Raw genomic sequence first — 20,307 nt, forward strand, 5'->3', positions numbered from 1 at the left:
CTTCTTATCGCCCAAATTACTTAAATGCGCTTTGGTGGTGTTAGGTCCTTTAACTTTTCCATGTGCAGATGACTCAGCCTACTCCAGCTGCGCCTGGGGAGGTGACCCGGGCAGCGGCTGACCCTGCACCCTGAACCCAGAGGCGGCCCATCCCAGCAGCACCCTAGGGCCCCAGGCTCCCAGACCACACTTGGCTCTCCCCCCCGCCCCCCTCCACTTTACATTTCAGGTCATTTTCTCTCTCCCTTTTTTTTTTTTTAAATATATTTTTTTAATTTAAAGGAGTTTTATTACTTTTTTTTTTTTTTTTTTTAAGCGTGAGACAGAGGCTGATGGAAACGGGCTGTTAAAAAAAGAAAGAAAGATACATGCCGGTGGCACTCTGTGGAGCTGGCGAGCCTCGCCTGCCTCACGACTGAGCTTTTTGGTCGCCAGTTCCCTTGTAGAACCGGGCATGGGGGCACCTGGGATCTCCGCTGCTGAAAAGGCGCTATAGAAATGCAAGGAATTATTATGATTTTAATAAAATTGTGTCTCATTTAGGAGCGCGCTTCTGCGCTGCCTCTGTCGTCGGAGCCCGGGTTTGCCGCGGCAAAGTCTGTAATCAGAGAAAAATACCAGCTTTGTTGAGGGTTAGAATGTATCATTGGCTAATGTGTGTGGTTTTTTTTTTTTAAATAATGCTAAGCATGGGAATAATTAAAGAGTGAGAAATAACTCGTCTCTTCTCTCCCCTCGTCATTGTCTTATTTAAGGGTGAAAAGCGTGCTTTTAGGCAGAGCTGGTTAGTTTTAATGCGGGCTTTTTTTTTTTTTTTTTTTCTCGCCTGCCTTTCCCTCCGCTCCGGTCTGATTCGCAAATCCCCAAACTGGCACCAGCCGGGAAACTTGCGGCAGGCCGTTCTTCTCTCCCGGAGTTGGGAGCCTCGCTTTCCTTTTTTCCCCTCTTTCAGAGACAACCCTCTCCTCTTCCCTCCCCCGCCTCTGGGCCCTGACCCACTGCCTGGTTTGCGCTAGAGCGATTTAAAAAAGAAAGAAAGGAAGAAAGGAGCCGGGCTCTGGTACCCCTGTGCCAGCCGAGGGCGCGTTTCCCAGGCGGCGGGCTGGTGGGAAAGTCAAACCGGGTGGGGGGTGTGGGGTCTCAGAGGCAGAGTCTTGATGCCTACCCTGCGCTCCAGCACCACCAGCGCCCCCCCCCCCCCGCAAAAGAATCGAGTATTTCTAAAGATCGCAGGATTAGAGAGCTCAGATCCCTTGTCATATTTTAAATTAAGCTGAACAGTTCTTTCTTCTCGGCCCCATATGCAATAGGAAGTGAAAATTCGGTCCTTGAGCCTGCCTTGGCAGCCCGGAGGAGCCGTGGTAGGGGAGCGAGCTGCCCACTGGGGCTGGGCCTGGCGTCCAGCCTCACGACAGTGCTACCGCCCACGGGGCCTAGGTTTGAGGCAGGGGGACAGGGTACAGGGCCAGTGGCGGGCACGGCCTGGGGAGATGTGGGAATAGAGGGAAGGGCTCTTCACTAGGGCTGCAGAGGTCTGCTTCAGGCTGGTGGGGTGCTAAGTGGCTGCCCTTGGTCTTCCCCTTCGTCGTGGGGTGGATGGGCTCAAAAGGAAGAGGGGTTTCTGTAGTGCTTGGGGAAGTCACAGCTCCCTGTGAGAAAGGAAAGGGAAAAGTGGGCAAGAAAAGGGGGTAGAGACTTGTGCCCACAGGCACCACAGGCAGTGCCTTCGCGTTGCAAAGGAGTTCTTTATTTGCTTCAGGTGTTTTTCATTAAATGTGTTTCTCTTGATTTTCCTTGTTATTTGGTGCTTAGACTTTTCAGCGATCCCTTGCATTTGTCTTTTTACATAAGCAAAAACCCCCCCACCCCTTGGAGAGATATTGTGGGAGGTACTTTGCCTTCAGTGCTTTCTCTTTCCTGCTTTTTTTAAAATTTAATTTTAAAATTATAAAGTAAATTTAGTGCGAGTGAAAGTGAGGGGGGGAGCCAGCTGGGGCTGGAGCCAGGGAAGGGGGAGGCAGATGTAGGAGGTTTGGGCCTCCCTTCCCGAGGCAGCTCTGCCCCAGGACCCCCTCACTCCTCTCCCTGCTAGACTCTTGGGGACAGGAATGAGGGCAGCCTGCCCGGATAGGTGCTCATTTACCCCTCAGGAATCTCTGACTCCACGGAGCTACCCCCCCCCCTTACCCACACACACCCGAGCCTCCCCCCCCCAATCTCTGCCCGCCTGCGGGCAGGGTGAACGGAGGGTCTCTTACTCCCCCCTTGGTCACCGTGGCTGTTTGGTTTTCAGCTCGGTGGGCCCTGTTTGTCCACCATACACATGCCCTGCTGGTCTGCTAACCCCGCTGCACAGTTGGTTGCCCTGTTGATGGGATCAGAGCTGGGCAGGCACAGAGAGAGAAGGAGGGACAGAGAGGCGAAACCCCTTTGGAGCAGTGAGGATTCGAGGGGCTTCTTTTCACCACCCATTTTTTTGTGGTCCTAGGAGGAGTACGGACCGCTCTGTTAACACACGTGTGTGCAGAGGTGCTCGCATTTGACACTGCTGGTGGGGCAGGAGCTCCTTCTAAGGCACATAAACTATGAGAACTTCATAGCTTAAACGCTAAAGGCCTGTTCAGCCGTGCCGAATATGTTCGATCTCTTAATCCGGGTGGTGTTACACAGGTGAGTTCACTTTGTGAACGTGTATCGCACTCCAGCCTTACAAGCGTGCGACCTGCTGCTCTTCCCACACACTTCAATTAAAAAGTTCAGTTTTAAGAAAGCAAGGAAGACCCAGCCTCAAAAGAAAAGGCATCACCTCACAAAATAATAATAATAATAATTATTATTATTATTGTTGTTGTAATAAATGATGATTTAAATAAGAACGTCCTCCAGCCTGCTTTGCTCAGGTCTCCCGCTAAGGAACGGTGGGAGGGCTTGTAAAAATTAGTGGGCTGATAAAAAAGCTCACAGGCGTGTGGCCCACGAGGCTTCCAGACCCATCCACGTGTGTGCCGAGTGCCAGGAAACTGCCTGCAGACCCAGGTTTAGCCGGAGGATTTTCACATCTCAGGACCAAAGGATGAAAAGTGGTTAAGGAAGAAGTTACTTGCCAATGACATTTTGCTGTCAACATCTGGAAAGCGAAATTGCAGCTGTTCTCCCTGCCCCCCGATTACCACCTCTCCGTTTTTCTGTACACTTAAATTTTTGTACGCGTGCCATCCATATTTCGGTTTTCTGCTCTGCTAAAACATCCTCACGGCTCTGTTCAGATCGAGTTGTTTTTGGGCTTGGGCTTTAAATACATACACATGTATCTTCTAGTCTGACAGTATAATTTTTTGAGCAGTTTATTTGAGCAGGCTGGCAATCAATTGATAATCCCTTCCCTTTTCTTTCCCCTTCTCGGCCTTCTCGGGACTGTTGAGGCCAGAAGCTTCCAGGGACGACTTTCTGGGCTGCCTTCGCCTCTGCTCCTCTGGGCAGGTACTACCGGCTTCACCCTCCACGGCCCTTCTGCGGTGTTTTTGTTTTCCCTTCGCCCCCCAAAAATATTTGAACCAAAAAGCCTCTTTTTTTTTTCCTCCACCCACAGCAAACTGAAAGGGCTAGTGAACCGTGATTCAACAGAGCGAGGGCGCCTCTTTTCTTCCTTAGCATTAATTAACTCAAGTTCGTTAGGACGTTGGGTCTGTCGCCCACAGTTTTCTCTTGTGTGTGCTGAATCGGGTCATAGAGGGAGACTTCCCGTGCAAACAGTTTGTGTTGGAGCTGGAGGACACAGAGGGGGAGAGAGGGGGAGAAAGAAAGGGAGTCGGAGAGGGATGGATTGTGGCCGAGGGGTGGTCAGGTCCTGAGCTCCCGGCACCCCCCACCCCCACCCCGCCCCGTGCCAGCCCCTGCAAGGGCTAGACCCCAGGGGGAATGAGGATTCTCGAGTTTTCTTGGCAATGATCCTGATAATAAAATAGTTGGCCGGGGGGGGGGGGGGGGGGGAGAGCAATACATTTTGAGGGATTGAAAAAATGTCTTCCTTCCAACTCCTAAAATTGTACATTTTGGGGAAGCCGCTTGCCCAGACAGGGCCGGCCCAGCTACCCTGAGCCCTCAAGCAGTGCAAAATCCCAGGCCGTTCCTATCCTGGCCACCCTGCTCTCTGCCCCCGGCTCTGGGCACTGCCTGTTGCCCCAGCAACTGCAAGAAATAGGCTCTCTCTGTGGGCCAAGGGTGTGAGGAGTGCAGACCGGCCGAGGGCACCGGGGGTTTGGAGAAGCTCTCCTCTTGCCCTTGGCCCCTCTGTCCTGTGGCAGGGAGAGCAGACCAGGTAAAGCAAAGGGGTGTCACAAGGGACGCCGACGGAGCTCTCGAAGAGGGCCTGGGGAGGCTGCAGGAGGGGTCTTGGAGGTGCGGGGATGACTGGTTTGGGGAGGGAGGGGGACATCCCCTCGGGAGGATCCGCTCCGCAAGCCTTTTCCGGGATCGGGAGTTACAGTTGGCCTCCGGCGAATTTTCAACATTTTGCCTTTTGCTCCGGCCTTCTCTCTTGGCCTCTGGGTATTTTTACAGTGGCCCCGCAGGGACCTCATCTCGACGTGCGGGTTTCTCCTCTTCCCCTTGCCTTTCGGCAGTTTTTCAGTTCTCAGAGAAAGTTATGAAGCTGGCTTGTGGGGGTTCTTCCTTCCTGGGTGGGGGGGGGCGCGCCTTGGCCACATGGGGTGACACTTTCCAGTGGTACTCAGTGGGGGAGACTCAGGCTCTGCACCGCTCTTGCCCCTGGAGGAGGCCGGTGCCTGTCTGTCATCTGCCCTGTGTGCTCGGGGCGGAGGTCTGGGTTCTTCTGGCCTCCCTGGCTTTGACTTCTATTCAGTGACACAAGGAAGTTTGAAGCTAAATAGTGAATTAAGGCCTAGAGTTTTTGTTTTTCTATTCTCTGCAGAGGATGGAAGTGAATCTACAGAGGCACTAGAGAGAATAGACGGTCTCCCCAATACCTCTCTTCCTACCCTATTTCATTTGGTGCCAGGGGGGTGAGGGGAGATGTGCCTGGAACAGGGTAGCGTTGGGAGCCAGACCGAAGCTGCCTGTTGGCCCGGTCCCAGGCCACCGTTCCCGGTTTGTAGACAGGAGGAGAAAAAGAGGGGAAAGGGAGGCGGTTTTATAGGAGAGGAACGCGTGGCCTGGTTCTGATGCAGGCCCTGTCCTAGACCCAGCATGGGGGTGTGGGGCGATTCCATTCAGCAAGCGTGAGGAGGCTAGAAAAACCGTGTGGGCCTGCCTTTCCTGAGCAGAGGAAAACAGGCCCAAGTCAGCCAAAAACCCGCTTTGTCCAAATTCTCTGAGCCTCCTCGCAATGTGCATTTTCTGGTTTCCATGCTTGGCATTTCCAGATTCTTGGATGATTTTACTCTGGCTGCAGAGCCCCTTCCCGCCTTCCCCCACCCCCCCCTGGAGAGGGGAGGCCCCACCTACCTCCAGGATAAGCAGCCTGGCCCCTTCCCTCTGCTTCCTACAGTTTTGTTTTTTGTGGTTTTTTTTTTTTTTTTTTCCATCTCTGCCCCAGAGTCCGGACACTGCCTTCTCCTGCACCTTCTTGTGTCCCTCCTTCTGTGGGGCAGGCTGGGAGATGTTGGGGATCCGAAGTTGGCCTCTTTGGCTTTGGCCCAAGGATGAATGAGAAAATCCCAGGAATTGGGCAGATTAATCAGGGCTCTGTTCGTGGCTTTTTAAAATTTCCTGCTTCCTTCTTCACCCAGGCTGCAGAAAATGTAGTAGTAAAATGGATACTGAAATATCTGGTTATTCCTATGTAGCCCTTGGGTTTTGTCATTTATTTGCGCTCACTGTGTATAGTTATCGAAATTAGCATGGAGTGAGTGTGTGTGTGTGTGTGTGTGTGTGTATATATACACACACACACACACACACACACACACACACACACACAGTTAGCATGTGTCCAGGGTCTGAGAGAATAAATTTGGGTCTTCAAGCAAGCAGGATGTGGACAAATAGGATTATTTTTAACGATAAAGAAACGTTCAAACAGCAGCCCTGCCCTGAAAGATATAACTTCTTACCCTTCTCAGTGTTTCATTACTGGCAGGTATAGGCCGCTTTTGAAACCTGTCTCGGGCTAGGAAAATTATTTTGTTTCCTTGAAGACTTTTGAAGACTGAGTGAAGTTCTATATGAATTTTCCCATTTTCCCTTAAATAATACACAAGGCTCCATTTATTTGGTGGCGTTCTGGAAAAGCACACACTCTACTTTGTTACGATGGAAGTGGTCATTTTCCTTAGCTGGATTTTCTTTTTTGCCCCTGACCCAGAGCCCTTGTCTTTTGTCCTTGCTCCTGTTTTTTCTTTTCTTTTTTTTTTTTTTCTTTCTTCTTTTTTTCTTTTCGGCCCTGTCCTCTCTCCGTCCATCTTTGTCTTTCTTTCTCTCTTTGCAGTTTTGGGCCCAGCTTGGCTTTCTCTCTCCAGGTTTGGCTTTCTTCTCTCTCTCTCTCTCTCTCTCTTTCTCCCTCTTTCTTTTCCTCTTTTTCTGTGGTCTAATCAGTCTTTTTCTTTTGGAGGCACATTTTTCCTAGTGATGGCTGAAACTGGCTTGGGTATTTCAGAAATGTTCCAGTGAAAACTGTTGCTTTAAAAAAATCAAATTCTGTATACTTGACCAGAATAAGAGAGGCCCTCCTCTTGCAAAGGCAGAAAAATTCCTTATGTTGCTTTTTAAAAGTCTTATCTCTGGCTTCTCAATTTTTCTTTTACGTGAAGAAAATACCTTTCCCCCCAAATTGCCTGCTTTTCCTTTATTCATTCCTCCCTCTTGTCTTTAGTTTTCTTTTTTTGCTCACTCCTCTTCCCAGCACCGCTGGCTTCCTCTCCCCCTCCCTGTTTTTTTCTGTCATTCTCTTCCCCCCTCCCCTCTGTGGCTCAGAGGCCTGCCCGTCCCCTTGCTCCCTCCATCCCCTTAACCCTTGTACTTGTGGGTGACTCAGCCCTGAGAAGCCTTGAATTGTCTGAGGGGTTTTTGTCTTGGCTCTTGTCCGTGTGCAGGGTGCACGGTCTCTGAAGCTCTCAGCCCCGGCGGGAGGGGAGAAGGGAAGGAGGCTGAGTCTAGGACAGGTAATCTTCCAACAGAGCCTCCACTCTCGTAACAAAAGGGGGACAGTCCCCTTTTGTCTGGGGCTCCTGAGGGGCGTGGCCAGGGCCTGGAGCCACCACCAGTGGCAGGCAGGAGGAGGAGGCTGCAGGGGTAGGGGCACACCAAGTGTTTCTAATGGAACCCGAGTGATTCTTCTCTGTGTGTGCCCACAGGAGAGAGAGAGAGAGAGGGGGGGGGGGACCTTCTCCCCTCCCTCTCCAAGAGTTAGGAATACCCTGGCCCCCGGCCGCTCTTCCAGTAAACTCTCCCTCACACCGCAGACAGCAGGGCCCCGTGGGAACAGGGTGAGGGGAGAGCACACCCTGGGGATCCACTCTGCCCACCTTCAAGGTTACAGCAACTGGCAGGAGAAGGACAATTGGCGATTGTTCTCCTTCCGTGTTACTCCCCTGGGAAGGGCCTGTTGCTTCTCCTGTTAAGGGATCATTGAGGGGGCGCAGCGGGCCCTGTGTGGATCCCTGAGGCTCTACTGAGACGCTCCACTGGCCCTCCTGGGCCTCTTCTGTGTCCAGTCTCTCTGCCACGCCATCGACCTTTGACCCCTCCATCCATCCAGGAGTGAATCATGGATCTTGTCCTATTTCCTTAACTTCCACGTGGATCCTTCCACCTGCCATCTCCCCATCACCCACCCAGCTGTACCAGCGGATTCGGCTTCGGAATCAAGCCGTGTTCGGCACATCTCTTCCACTCAGCCCTGTGGTCTGTGAGACGGAATATGCCAGAATTCTCCAGGAGGCTCATGTTGGTCATATTCTGTGCGGTGTCCGATATGCAGCATAAATCAAAATACCCGGAAAAGACCCGCATGCCAAATGTAAATTCACTTGTAATTCTTACCATCCCCATCCTGACTTTAGAACGATTGCTTCTCTCCAGGTGGAAAGGCAGCGTTTGGTGTCTTATGTCACTCAGTTAACATCTTTGGCTGATCGGACTGAAGCTGGTTATTAACATGATGTTAATTATTGAACCCTACGCTAAGAGGCCTGTCCGCAACGACACCTGCGTCCTGCTTGTTCACCTCTGTTTCTCTTGGGGTCAGCTGTGGGCTCACTTCAGGACCTGGACTGGGGGTCCCAGGTGCTGGCCAGCACCTTTCTCATTGTCAGGGTTCAGCGCCAGCCCGGGGCGGCATGTTTTGCTTTCGCACACCCCAGGCGCTCTTCCGGGAACCTTTCTGCCAGCATAAAGGCCATTGAGCACAGGGTTTCAGATGGGGAAGAAAGGGGCACGAGTGAGCAGTGACCTTTTTTCTGCTGCCAGCTGAGGGCTGAGCCTCGCCTGGGGAGAGGGGAGCTGTAGGGACAGCTCTGAGCGGGATCAGTCTCTCCATGTCTGTTTGTGAACTCGTCTGCTCGGCCTCTCGTAACTGCTTCCTCCTTACAGCTTCTCCAAGGCCTACGGCAGGCCGCTGCTCAGTAGCCCCTCGTAGAGACAGCCCTGTGGAGATGGCTCTCCCGGCCTCCCTCTCTCGTGCCCACCTTCCTGCCTGGTCCTGCCTGGCTTGGAAGGGCGGGGGCGGGAGGGGCGGGGAGGGCTCTTCTCTGCGATTTGGTTTCCCCAAAGTGGCCCTGCCTTTCCTGCCAGAGCCCTTTCCTCTCTGTTTCCTTTCTTAGCTTTTCCCCTCTCGCATCGGTTTCTTTCTGTACGCTCCTGCACCTTGCTCCGTAGGGTTCGGGCCCCTTAGCCTGAACTGAACTGGGGGCTAGGGGAGTGCCGTCCCTGCTCCAGCCAAAGAAAGCCCAAACACGGATCAAGTGGACGGACGGGGCAGGGCTAGAGGCGGCAAAGAATGAAGCTCCTGGGGGTTGGGGGGAGGCATCATCGTAAGACTCTGTGACTGTTCGGAAGCAGTGTCCATCTTCCTGCCTTTGTCACTTCTCCCTGGGATTGGCTGTTGTGTTTGTGGCTGCATGTAGTGCTTGTCAGCGGAGTGCTGTGACAGGAGGCTATTTTAATAAACTGTTGCAGTTTCCCCGAGCCGAGCTGCATTGCGTTGGCATCCCTCGTCACCGCTAATGGAGCGTGCGTGGCTGGGTGTGGGCTGAGGGAGGCGGTCGAGCTCGCTGGGGGCCTGGGGGTGGGGGTGCACCTCGTCTGGGAGTGCTCCTGCCGGCGGCAGCCGGGCCCCGGGGAGGAAGGGGTGGCCGCACCCTGGGCGCCAGGTCCCTGCCCTGGAAGTGCGGCTGGCATGGACACTCCGAGCTCTCTTTCTTCTTCTCTTTCTATTCATAGCACCGCAGGCTCGCGGGTCTGGCCAGGGAGGAAAACTTCCACTCGCCCCTGTGCGCTCCATAAATAAAAAAAGAAATAGAACCAGAAAGAGAGTGTGAGGGCCTGAGAGAAAGAGACTGAAACCAAAACACAGAGAAGGCGCAGCTGCTCTCCCCAAGGCCTTCTGGGGCGCCCGCCCGAGCCAGGCCTTTATTTATTTCTTTTTCTGGCTTAAAAAAAGAAAAAAAAATCCGTGTCTTCCTCAATCCTAGTCCCCCCAGCCCTACCCCCCCCCCACTCCGAATTTGCTGGCTGGCTGCTGCCAAATGGACCCGAGTGGGAGCCTGGAATGAAAAATTCATAACTGCTGGACTTTGCTTGTTCATTAGACGTGAACTTGTCGATTGGGCAAATTGTTTTTGGTCTCCAACTGCCGGGGGCTCTCCCCACCCTCCCGGCTCGCCTGGTTCCCTCCTCCCCTTGGACACAGCCATTGGCTGCTCGAGGATGTCTCACTGCCAAATAGGTGGATCCTTCTCTCTCCCTCTCTCTCTCTCTCTCTCTCTCTCTCTCTTCCTTCCCCCCCTTTTTACTGGCTTTGGCACAGGCAAATGGATGGGGATTGAGCATGAAAGGGAGAGAGAGAGGGAGTTTGAGAGAGAAAAGCAAAAAAAAAATATATATATATATATATATCCAAAATCCAACCAGCACACACACGCACGCACACACACACACACACACACACCACACTCGCACACACTTACACACACAGCACCATCCCATCCACGTCCTCCCTCGCTCTCTCCCTCTTTCTCTTCTTTCCTCCCTCCCTCCCTTACTCCCTCTCTCTCTTTTGCACGCGTCTGCCAGCGACGGTCTGCAGCCGGTCCGAACTCGTCCTCTTCCCCGGGAATCTGCGAGCTCCCCCTTTGCCTGTGATCAGGCTCAGAGGCGGAGGGAGGCGGCAGAAGTTTACATCCCTGTGCCGCTGCCAAAGCCGAAAGCCTTTTTCTTCAGCTGCCGCCTTCCCCCTCCTGGTTTTTGTTTTTGTTTTGTTTTGCACGGGGTGGGGGGGGGTGGAGTGGGGTGGGGGGTGGGGTAGGGTGTGCTGTGTGTTGGGGGTGGTGATTGGGAGGTAGGTTTTGATTTTGAAATTTTGCATATTTTCCTTCTCTCTCTTTTTTCTTAAACTGAAAGAGGATGCACAGGAGGCGAAATTGAACATTTTTTTTTGTTGGCTTTTGTTTACCTGGCGTGTGTGGCAACCGGCTCGCTCCCTCTCTCTGCTTGCTATCCCTGACCTTTCTTTCTTTTTGCTCCTTTTCAAAAAAAATATTAATTTCCCCCTTCTGTGCAATGGAGCGTGGAGGGGGGAGGAGGGGGAAGGGTTTGAGAATCCACCCAAGCCCGGCCCCTATTCCCCAGAACACCAATAATAACCCCCTTTAAAACATTTACCTTCCTCCCCTGCTCCTCCCCCTCCCCCCTCCCCCCACCCGCCCCCAACTCACAACTCTGTTGAGTCCAGAAGCTCAGAATCGGGCGTTGGGCTTTGCCGGGTGCTTCAGATCAATGGTAATTATTTAATTTTTTCCAGTTTTATTTTTGTAAACAGAAATCAATTATTATTTAAACTTCAAACAAGCAAACAAGCAAAAAAAAAAAAAACCAAAAAAAAAAAAAAACCAAAAAGCGAGAGCCCAGCCCTCTGTCACCTGAGTGGGAAAGAGGGTGAAGGGGTCAGTGGGGAAGGGGCTGCAGGACGCCCCACGAGGCTTTTAACCCTAATGTGGCCGAGGCAACCACCTTATTTGTGCTAACAAGAAGTGTTTTGTTCCTTATTACCGTGATTAACATTAGTATCGGTGTCGGTAACAAAGCTGAAATCACATATTTAGGATTTAGATCTGATTAAAAAAAAAAAATGCTGGGGTGGATGTTCCAATTGGAGCAGGAGGAAAGGGAATGAAAACAGCGTGGGGAGGGGACAGCCAAATCCGGTTCCTCGCTGGCTCCTGGATGTCATGTTCTCTCTTTTTGGGGGCGGCCAAAAATCGACCGGTGTCGGGACACGAGGCGGCCCCCGCGCGCCTCGTCTGTGCGTCCACGGGAGTCCGTGCAGACCCGGACGCCGCGCCACTCCGGGGCGAGCTGACGGGAGTTTGCGGCTGCGATAGACCATGGAGATGTCATGGGCGCGACAGAGCCTGGCGGGGATACCAGCAGCGTGTGTGTGTGGACGGCAACGTTGTCTGTGCGCGCGTGTGTGTGAGTGAGTGAGGGAGAGAGAGAGAGAGAGAGAGAGAGAGAGAGAATAGGTGTGTGCTCAGGCTCTGGGTGCCTCTGTCTGGCTGCTTGAGGCTGACATGGGAGCGAGCGGCTGGCTCGGCTGGCGGTGGCTCCAGACCACACTTTCGTAGAACAATCACGAGAGAAAATTGTCGTGGGAGGGGGGGGGAGGAGGAGGAGGCGGCGGCGGCGATTTTTTTTCTTGTGCCCCCCTTCTAACGCTTCTTTTCTCCTTTTCTCTTTCCCCCTCACCCCGTCTTCCCCTCCTCCCGTCCTCCCTCGCCCCGCATGCTCCCGGCTTGCCGCCTGCAGGATGAGTTCCACCCGTTCATCGAGGCGCTGCTGCCTCACGTCCGCGCCTTCTCCTACACCTGGTTCAACCTGCAGGCGCGGAAGCGCAAGTACTTCAAGAAGCACGAGAAGCGAATGTCGAAGGACGAGGAGCGGGCGGTGAAGGACGAGCTGCTGGGCGAGAAGCCCGAGATCAAGCAGAAGTGGGCATCCCGGCTGCTGGCCAAGCTGCGCAAAGACATCCGGCCCGAGTTCCGAGAGGACTTTGTGCTGACCATCACGGGCAAGAAGCCCCCCTGCTGCGTGCTCTCCAACCCCGACCAGAAGGGCAAGATCCGGCGGATTGACTGCCTGCGCCAGGCCGACAAGGTGTGGCGGCTGGACCTGGTCATGGTGATTTTGTTTAAGGGGATCCCCCTGGAAAGTACTGATGGGGAGCGGCTCTACAAGTCGCCCCAGTGCTCGAACCCCGGCCTCTGCGTCCAGCCACATCACATTGGAGTCACAATCAAAGAACTGGATCTTTATCTGGCTTACTTTGTCCACACTCCAGGTAGGTCACTTCCAACCCCCCTCCCTCCCCTCCCCCCCCCCCATTTTATTTTACTCGCTGGCATTTGTTTTGTGTACGGTTCCTCTCCTTTCCGAGGGCTGCAGGCAGTAGGCCTCACGAGTGCAGAGTGCGCCTGTCCTGCCCAGGGCTGCGGCGAGTCTGACGTTCCCTGTTCCCTTCTTCCGTTTCCCTCCACGCTCTCCATGCTCCCTCTTTCGCTCCCTTGCCACGTTACCTGCGGGGTCGTCGGCCCGTCTCGGTCTTTGGAGGACTCCTCTTACCCCAAAGGCGCTGCAGGTCTCAGGACTGGGGCCAGGCTGCCCCAGAATTATCCACCAGGGTGAGAGCTGGTGACGAACACTACTGCACACAGACGAAAATCACTCGTGGCTCAGATTTTAAAATGAGTCAGAAGAGGCACCGGGAGCCAGGTGCTGGCTTGCCTGCGGCTTCCCCGCAAGTCCTGGGGAAAAGCGAGATTTGGCACAAGCCGGGTGGGCAGCGGTTCGGTGGAGAGAGGGGCGTGTAAAAGCCCGGGTTATGAGCCAGAATGAATAGAAAAGAGGAGAGAAGGCAGAGGTGGGCAGATTCTGGGGCCCAGATGCCCAGTCCGGAGCCGGAGCCGGAGCCGGAGCCGTTTGGGCTGGGATGGTTGGGATTTGACTGTGGGAGAGTAGGAAAGTCATTTGACTTCACTGAGAGTGAAAAGGCGCGTGAGATTCCTTTCCGCTCTCCCCTCCGAGGTGTGCCGGCTGCAGTGGGGAGACCCCAGGATGGATGCCCACGGCCTCCCCACCCCTCTGCTGGGAAGCGGAGAGGCAGTCCCCAGCACAGGCATGTCGGGGAGTGGCGTAGTTGCAGCAGTGGTCTGAAAGGAACAAACAATCCGAAAACTCTGTAAATTTCCCTTTTCCTTTTGTGTTCCAAGCAGTTCCACTTCTCCGCTTTGCTTTTCCAGTTTTGCCCAGCATTTTGGGTCGGGGTGGTTCAGTTCTCTTCCTCCGTTCCTTCCCCCCACCCTTTCCCTTTTTATAATTTCTTTCCGCTTTTGTTTTCTTACAAATTGAAACAGAGATGGCTGGTTAATTTTTAGCCTCCACTCAGCTACGCCCAATTTACTGCCGCCTTTGAAACCTAAACGGGCGGCACTCTGTGATTAAGCAAGGCAGAAGTGTGTTTACATTATGCCCAACCAACTTGTAATGAGAGGGCTACCAAACCTTTTTCTGTGTGTGTGTGTGTGTGTGTGTGTGTGTGTGTGTGTGTGTGTGTGTGTGTTTTCCCTTTCCACTATTCCGGTATTTTTTCTCCCTTGTTTCCCTTCTTTCTGTCTTTATGCAAATGTAACAGAATGTGGCTTAACTTCAACTCTAGTGAGTGTTCTTTCCCGCAAGTGTGTGTGTGTGTTTGTGTGTGTGTGTGTGTGTGTGTGTGTGTGTGTGTGTGTCTTCCTTCCTGTTCATTCATAAAAAAGAAAAGCAACTCACTTTTCTGCTGTGGTCACTCCCTTGCCTGTTTGGGAAGTTGGGAGGAGTCGTATGACTTAATCCAGAAATGAAATTTTGGGGAACTTTTAGCATTGCGTCGGGAAAGTAACTTCCACTAGGATCAGCACTGAGGGTTTCTATGTTGGCGAACTCTGGATGCAAAGGTGGTCTTTGAGGCCTCTCTCCTTACTCACACTCTCTCTCATTCTGAGAGGTGGCTTTGATAGTTTGTTGGAGGCAGTGGACATCCCCCTCCCACCGCCCCCAGAGCCATTCCTCCCTCCGTGGATCTTTCTAGGCTTGCACTTGGCCCGGTGTGACTATCGTGACCCCTCGTGAAGAACGACCAACTGCCAGTCCTCTCCTCTGTTCGCCCTTTTTCTTTCTGGAAATGAGACTGAAGAAACAAAATTTAAAGTTATCCTCTCATTCTCTGTCTCTACAGCAAGTCGGAGTGGGGAGGGTGTGTGCCTGGTAGTGCTGAAGGGAGCTTGGGGGAGGCTTGGAGCCTTGAGTTTGTGTCTGTCAGACAGATCCTCTGCGAGGGCATTCTGTACCTTCTGATTTTAGAACTAGGGCCGCTGAGATGGAAATCAATACTCACCTCTCTCTGGCTTCCTCCTACCCTGCTCTCTAGCTAGATCCCTGCAGCCGAGCTGTTTCCCTGGACTCTTTTATTTTAGGCCAAATTCTTTTTTTTTTTTTTTAACATTTATTTATTTTTGAGACAGAGAGAGCATGAACAGGGGAGGGTCAGAGAAAGAGGGAGACACAGAATCTGAAACAGGCTCCAGGCTCTGAGCTGTCAGCACAGAGCCCGACGCGGGGCTCGAACCCACGGACTGCGAGATCGTGACCTGAGCCGAAGTCGGCCGCTTAACCGACTGAGCCACCCAGGCGCCCCTATTTTAGGCCAAATTCTTGACGGCTGCCAGCATGAGGCTAAGGTAGGATGAAGTGTGTGTGAGGAAGGAGACCGTTTCTGGCCAGCCTCCTGGCTCCTGGACTAACCGGGCAGGTGTCTGTCCTGAGAAAGGAGGCATCCCCGCCCGCCCCCCAGCTATAAGGAGATCATTTGCCCAGGAATATGAGTGAATTCATGCCCCATCGAATGCGGCCGCGGCCATTTCTGTCCCGGCTGAGGTCCAGTTCCTTGCTAAAAGCTGAGTGGAGAACGGGGGATATTTCAAAAGAATCTGTCTATACTCTAGCTCCCTGGACTCCAGATAGTTTCGACGAAGGTAGGATTTCTTGCTGGAATTGCTTTAATTCACATGTGCCTTACTGAAGGAGTAGGGGTGAATCGGTGCAGCATGGGCCTTGGGTAGATGGTCTCAAGATAGTGAGGTGCAGCCACGGCCTTCTCCCCAAGCCACCCCAGTTGGCTACAAAATGTCTTCTTCTGGCCGAGCCCTCAAACAGCATGGATCTGACAGCACAGCCTTCTCCTGCCCATGCTCCCCCCCCCCCACCCCTGGACATGCTCAGCAGGGTGCCTTCCTTGCTCCTTCCTCCTGGTATAAACCAGGAGTAGGGGCTAGGGTGGCAAGGTCTCAGATGAGAGTTGCTTTGGATTCTTAAAGTACGTTTCTTCCCCGAAGACTGGGTTGAAGGACGCAGTCTGGGCCGAGCTGGCGGTGCCGGGTTTGGTGACAAGTGAACTTGACACGGTGGTAAGCATGGGGGCGTTGCTTTACCTCCAAGTGCCATCATCATCCGTGGCCCTCGTGTGCTTTTGTTTTGCCCCACTTGAAGCTTCCAGAGGTGGCATGGCTGGGGAGGAAATAAAGGACGTGTGTGCGTGTGTGCGTGTGTGCGCGTGTGTGTGTGATGTCGGGAGCTCCACTCCCAGAGCGTGGGGTCCAAAAGACCGCCCAGGGTGTGTTACGGCCTCTTGAGCGTGGCCTTCCTGCTGGGAAGGAATCTTGCCATGCGTTTGTCCCATTCGGGAGGGGAGGTTGAGGCAGAGTGGGGTCAGAGAACCCGGCCATGGGGAGTAGTGGTGCGTTCCCGGTGATGTCCTTCCATCCAAAGAGGTTGCCCGAAGGCAGGTGGTTGGAGATATAGGGGAGCGTGGGTCTAGGAGGCCTCTGCTTGTGTGTGAGGAAGGATGGCCGAGCTGGTCCAGAAGTGCTGCTGGGCTATCTCCAGAGCCGCCTCTGCAGGGCTCTGAAGGTGATCTGGTATCTTCGGACCTGCCCTAACCTAGGCTTCGGTCCTAGAAAATGGAAAAATCTGGGGCGCCCGTCTGACTCAGCCTGTAGAGCATGTGACTCTTGATCTTGGGGTTGTGAATTTGAGCCCACAACGAGTGTAGAGACTCCTTAAAAGTTACAAAAGAGTCTGAAAGTAATAAAAAGCTTCACCGAATGGAAATGTCAGCTTCTCCCTGTCGGATTCCTCTGACAGGCCCCAGTGGAAGCCCGTGAAGTCCAGATACTCGGGTGGTGATTCTTTTCTTTATCTCGGCTGGTTCACGATGGAGACATTCACATGTAGGAGGAGCCCCCATCACCAGTGCCGGTAGTTGCTGACTGACTTACGGTCAGGCTCCACTCACTCATCCATACCCCCCACTGCCCACCCACGCTGGGTTGTTTAGAAGAAAACCCAGGCATTGTAGCTTTTCATCTGTAAATATATCTGTGCATGTCTCTAAAGATGAGGAGTCTTGAAGAACGCAACCACACTATCACTCTACCTAAAAATAACCAGCCGTTTCTTCAGCATGGTCAGGCTAGTCAGCGTTCACGTTTCCCTAATTATCTCCCAGTTTTGTTTGTCTGGGTCAGGATCAGAATCAAAATCAGGATCAGGTGCACACAGGGGCGCCTTGCTGGCTCCGCTGGTGGAGCATGGGGCTCTTGATCTCCAGGTCGTGAGTTCAAGCCCCACGCTGGGCGTAGCGCTTACTTAAAAGAAAAAAAAAAAAGAAAGGAAGGAAGGAAGAAAATCAGGTGCTCGCATGGCGGCGGGTCGATATGTCTTTCCGACTCACGATCTCTAGGCGGTCCTCCTCCACCTTGGTTTCTTTTCTGGCAGTTTTTGGGTTGTTGCTGTTGAAGGAAGTGGGTCATTTGTCCTGTAGGGTTTCTCCATCTGGGCTCTGCAGACTGTGCTCCCCTGGGTTGTTCGTGCAACACTCTGAAAGGAGATTCTGCCTCCCTCCTCGCCTCCGGGTCCTGGGACGGCCGGACCTTACCCGTCACAGGAAATGGATTAGCACCTAAGGATTTGTCTAAGTGAACTTTTTCAAGTGCACAGTCACCCTTCTCAGGTGTAAGAGTTCCCTGGTTTTGCTCTCCGCTTCAGAGCTCGGGGCTTTGCAGCGAGTGCTGGTTTTCAGTCCGAGGGAGGACTCTTCCTCTGGGCCCTTCCACGGTGGTACAGGGCATCGTTCGGCCATGTTAGCCCTGCCAAGATCCAGACGATGCCAGCGATGCCCCTAAGCCTTTGCTGGACCCTCGGCCCATCCGGTGGCTCTGGTGGCAGTGCATGGGAGAGACCACAGGAGCGCCAGCCGCCTTCCTGGGGGACTGGCCCCTAGCGCGGCCTCTGGGCCACCTCACCCACTGCCTCTTTTTTCAAGGCCCAGAAATGCCACCGGTCTGCGTCGTTGAGGCAGCACCATCTGGTACCAGGGCTGGCGTAGACTGCAGGGCCCAGGAACCAGATTCGTAAGACTCGCGAGAGGCGCGGATCATCTTTTCACCCAACGTAAGGTCCCCTTGAGGACATCCTGGAGGAGGTGTCACTGTTGTTCAAAGGTCAGCTTTGGCCACCATAAAATTCTTCCGTTCGTCCAACCCAGAGAATGGTTAGAGGGTGGCAGCTGGCCTGTAAAGATACCAGCACACAGCAGGCAGGTGGCAGATCACCGCTGCTGGCTGTCCTTGCTGTTGTTAGGATCTCATGAGCCCAAGGCTGCCTCCCTGTCGCCTTTACCTGTCAGTCTCACTTCTGTCAGGGGACAGCTCAGGTGAGCGCTGAGTTTTCTGTGACACGGCAGCCTCTCGGATGCTGAAGCCTGCTCTCATGGTTCCTTTCCACCCTTCTCCCCAGGAAGCTGTCCTTTCTCCAGGCCAAACGTTGCCAGTCCCTCACGCCTCCCACACTGGATGCAGCTCCTCGAGCCCTTGCCAATTTGGTCACCACTTCCTGGAGGCCCTCTTAAACTGGAGCATTTGGTATGGAACACAGAAACTCCAGGCGCGATCCGGTCCCGTGGTCGCTGCGGGATTTGCAGGGCCTTCCGGCTACGTAATGTGTGGGGCCCGGCGCAAAACGAAAAGTGCGGGGCTCCTAGTTCAGAGTGATGAGGGATTGCGACGGGGCGACAGTGAGAGCGTTAAGACCAAGCACGGGGTGCGTGTGACTGTCCAGGTTGCACACCTGTGAAGCCGGCCCGGGCCGCCTGTGCTCTGTTAATGTGACACGGGATGCCTTGCTTGGTGGGGTGGAAGGGTGACGGGGCTCAGGCTAGCCTCAGGAAGGGGATGTGACCCCAAAGAGGAGATGAGAAGTGCCCAGTCAGGCGAGCTGTTGCCTACAGGCCTGGGGCAGTCCTTTGGCTTGGTCTCCTTCTAGGACTCCCCTGACCATCTGCTCGTGTCACCTTTGTCCATAGCCTGTCTGCTCAACCACGCTGGTTGCGATGCACAGGGGTTCTCGGTGGAGTGCTCACTCTGCTGGCTGAGTTGGAAGCTATAGCTCAAGGGAAATAAAGAATCACCCTCGTCTGAGCTTGAACCAGCGCTGTGGGCTGTGAACAAGCCAGAGGGGACCTGGACGCCCTGAGCATGGGGACCAGCTGTGCTCCACCACCCACCCAGAGGGAACGGGGCCGCTCTGCAGCGGGAGGGCCGGGGTCCAGACACGCGGAAGGACTTCCTGAGGATTCAGTTCACTCCTTGGCATTGCTGGAGGGTGGTCGAGTTTCCTTTATTCACGAAACACGCGCTGGGTGAACCTACTGTGAGCGAGGCCGTTCTAAGAATGAGAGACTCCCGCGTTTGGCTGGCAGGGTTTGGGTGAGGGCCTCGTAGTGACTTCTAGAAGATGCGGTCCCGTGGGCGTTGAGCGTGCAGTGATCCGTGCGGGGAGGGAGGGAAGACCCGTTGGGGCTTCACCAGGGGCCGTGAAGAGGGAGGCAGGGCCCATCTCTGCCGCTTTCTAGTGCTGCAGAGACCTGGGGTGCCAAGGAAGGGTTGGCCAGAGGGCCGTGCCGTGGTCCCCCCTCTGTTCTGGTGTCCGCAGCAGCTGTGCGGAGAGGACACAGCTGAGCATCCCCTTTGCTGCCCAAGGGAGAGGGTGGCTCCCTCCCCACCCCTTTTTCTCTTTGCCCCATCAGTCCCACCCCCCACCCCTGTCTCAGGAGCTGCCACGCTTCAGTTATCTTATCCTTCAGTGTCCGATTCAGAAGTCCTTTCAAAGGCCCCAGCCGTGTCAGCGCGGTGCTCGCACAAAAGGCCTCTTTGATTTCTTGTTTGTTTTCATTTGCCAGGGGAGGGGGAGGGGGCTGGAGACAAAGAGCTTCTGGGTTTTAAAATTTTTATTTGGGTTGCTTCATTCTCAGAGGGGTCGGGTCCCTGGAACTCCTTTCTGAGTTGGGGGCTCGAGGCGATGGGCGGTCTTCTGGGCTGACGCAGGAAGTGGGGGCTGCCCCCACCGAGCAAGAGGGGGAAGCGTGGGGGCTCAGGATGTAGTCGTTGGTTCCCCTCGGGCCTGTGCTAGGCCAGAGGGTCGGAAGGGGCGGGTCAGAACCTACTGCTTGGGTAGGGAAAGGTCCGACGCGCTGGGGACCGAAGTACATTCCCCTGGTGGCCACGTCCCCTGTAGAGGCCTTTGTCACAGCTGTCGGATTGGAGTGGTCCTGAACCTTGACTTTGCCGTTTTCCCTTTATCGTCCCAGATTCTGCTGTTTCCCCCTCGGTTGGATGGGAAGGGAGCGGGGGCCCTTCTAGCATGCGGACTCTTTGAAAATCCTTTACATACAGACTGGCCTCCCCACTGTCTGTCGGGGCGTGAAGTAGAGGGGTGACCGGTCTACCCAGCAGCCTGGTGTCCTGTGGGGCGAGGCCTGGGACAAGCCCCTGTCTTCGCAGGTTTGCTCTCTCACCTCCCCCCCACCCCGGCCCTCCCCTTACCTCTTGCCTCTCTCCGTGATGGTTTGTGAGACCGCTGCAGCGCGGGTGCCCCTCCCAGGGCGCAAGGCCCATGGCTCGCGGAGGACTTTGAGGACAGGGGGCTGAGGCCGAAAGGAGCCGGACGGCCTCCCTCGCCAGCAGTCTGGGACCAGAGGCACCCAGA

General features: G+C 54.2%; 1 protein-coding gene across 9 annotated transcripts in view; it reads left to right on the top strand.

Moving 5' to 3' along the window:
• NFIX (nuclear factor I X) overlaps window positions 1–20,307 on the top strand; it is a 99,945-nt gene that overhangs the window by 16,233 nt on the left and 63,405 nt on the right. The window contains exons 1-3 of one of the 9 annotated variants that reach the window (XM_045046504.1): window positions 11,141–11,607; window positions 11,980–12,511; window positions 18,061–18,719. In XM_045046504.1, coding sequence (XP_044902439.1) covers window positions 11,344–11,607; window positions 11,980–12,511; window positions 18,061–18,314 — 1,050 coding nt within the window. In that variant the 5' untranslated portion in view covers window positions 11,141–11,343 and the 3' untranslated portion in view covers window positions 18,315–18,719. Of the gene's footprint in view, window positions 1–10,499; window positions 10,954–11,140; window positions 11,610–11,940; window positions 12,512–18,060; window positions 18,720–20,307 lie in introns of those variants that run through there. The other 8 variants (XM_023246091.2, XM_045046507.1, XM_045046510.1 and 5 more) reach the window with 8 other exon arrangements.

Source organism: Felis catus, chromosome A2 (assembly GCF_018350175.1).
Source record: "Felis catus isolate Fca126 chromosome A2, F.catus_Fca126_mat1.0, whole genome shotgun sequence".
Classification (NCBI taxonomy): domain Eukaryota; kingdom Metazoa; phylum Chordata; class Mammalia; order Carnivora; family Felidae; genus Felis; species Felis catus.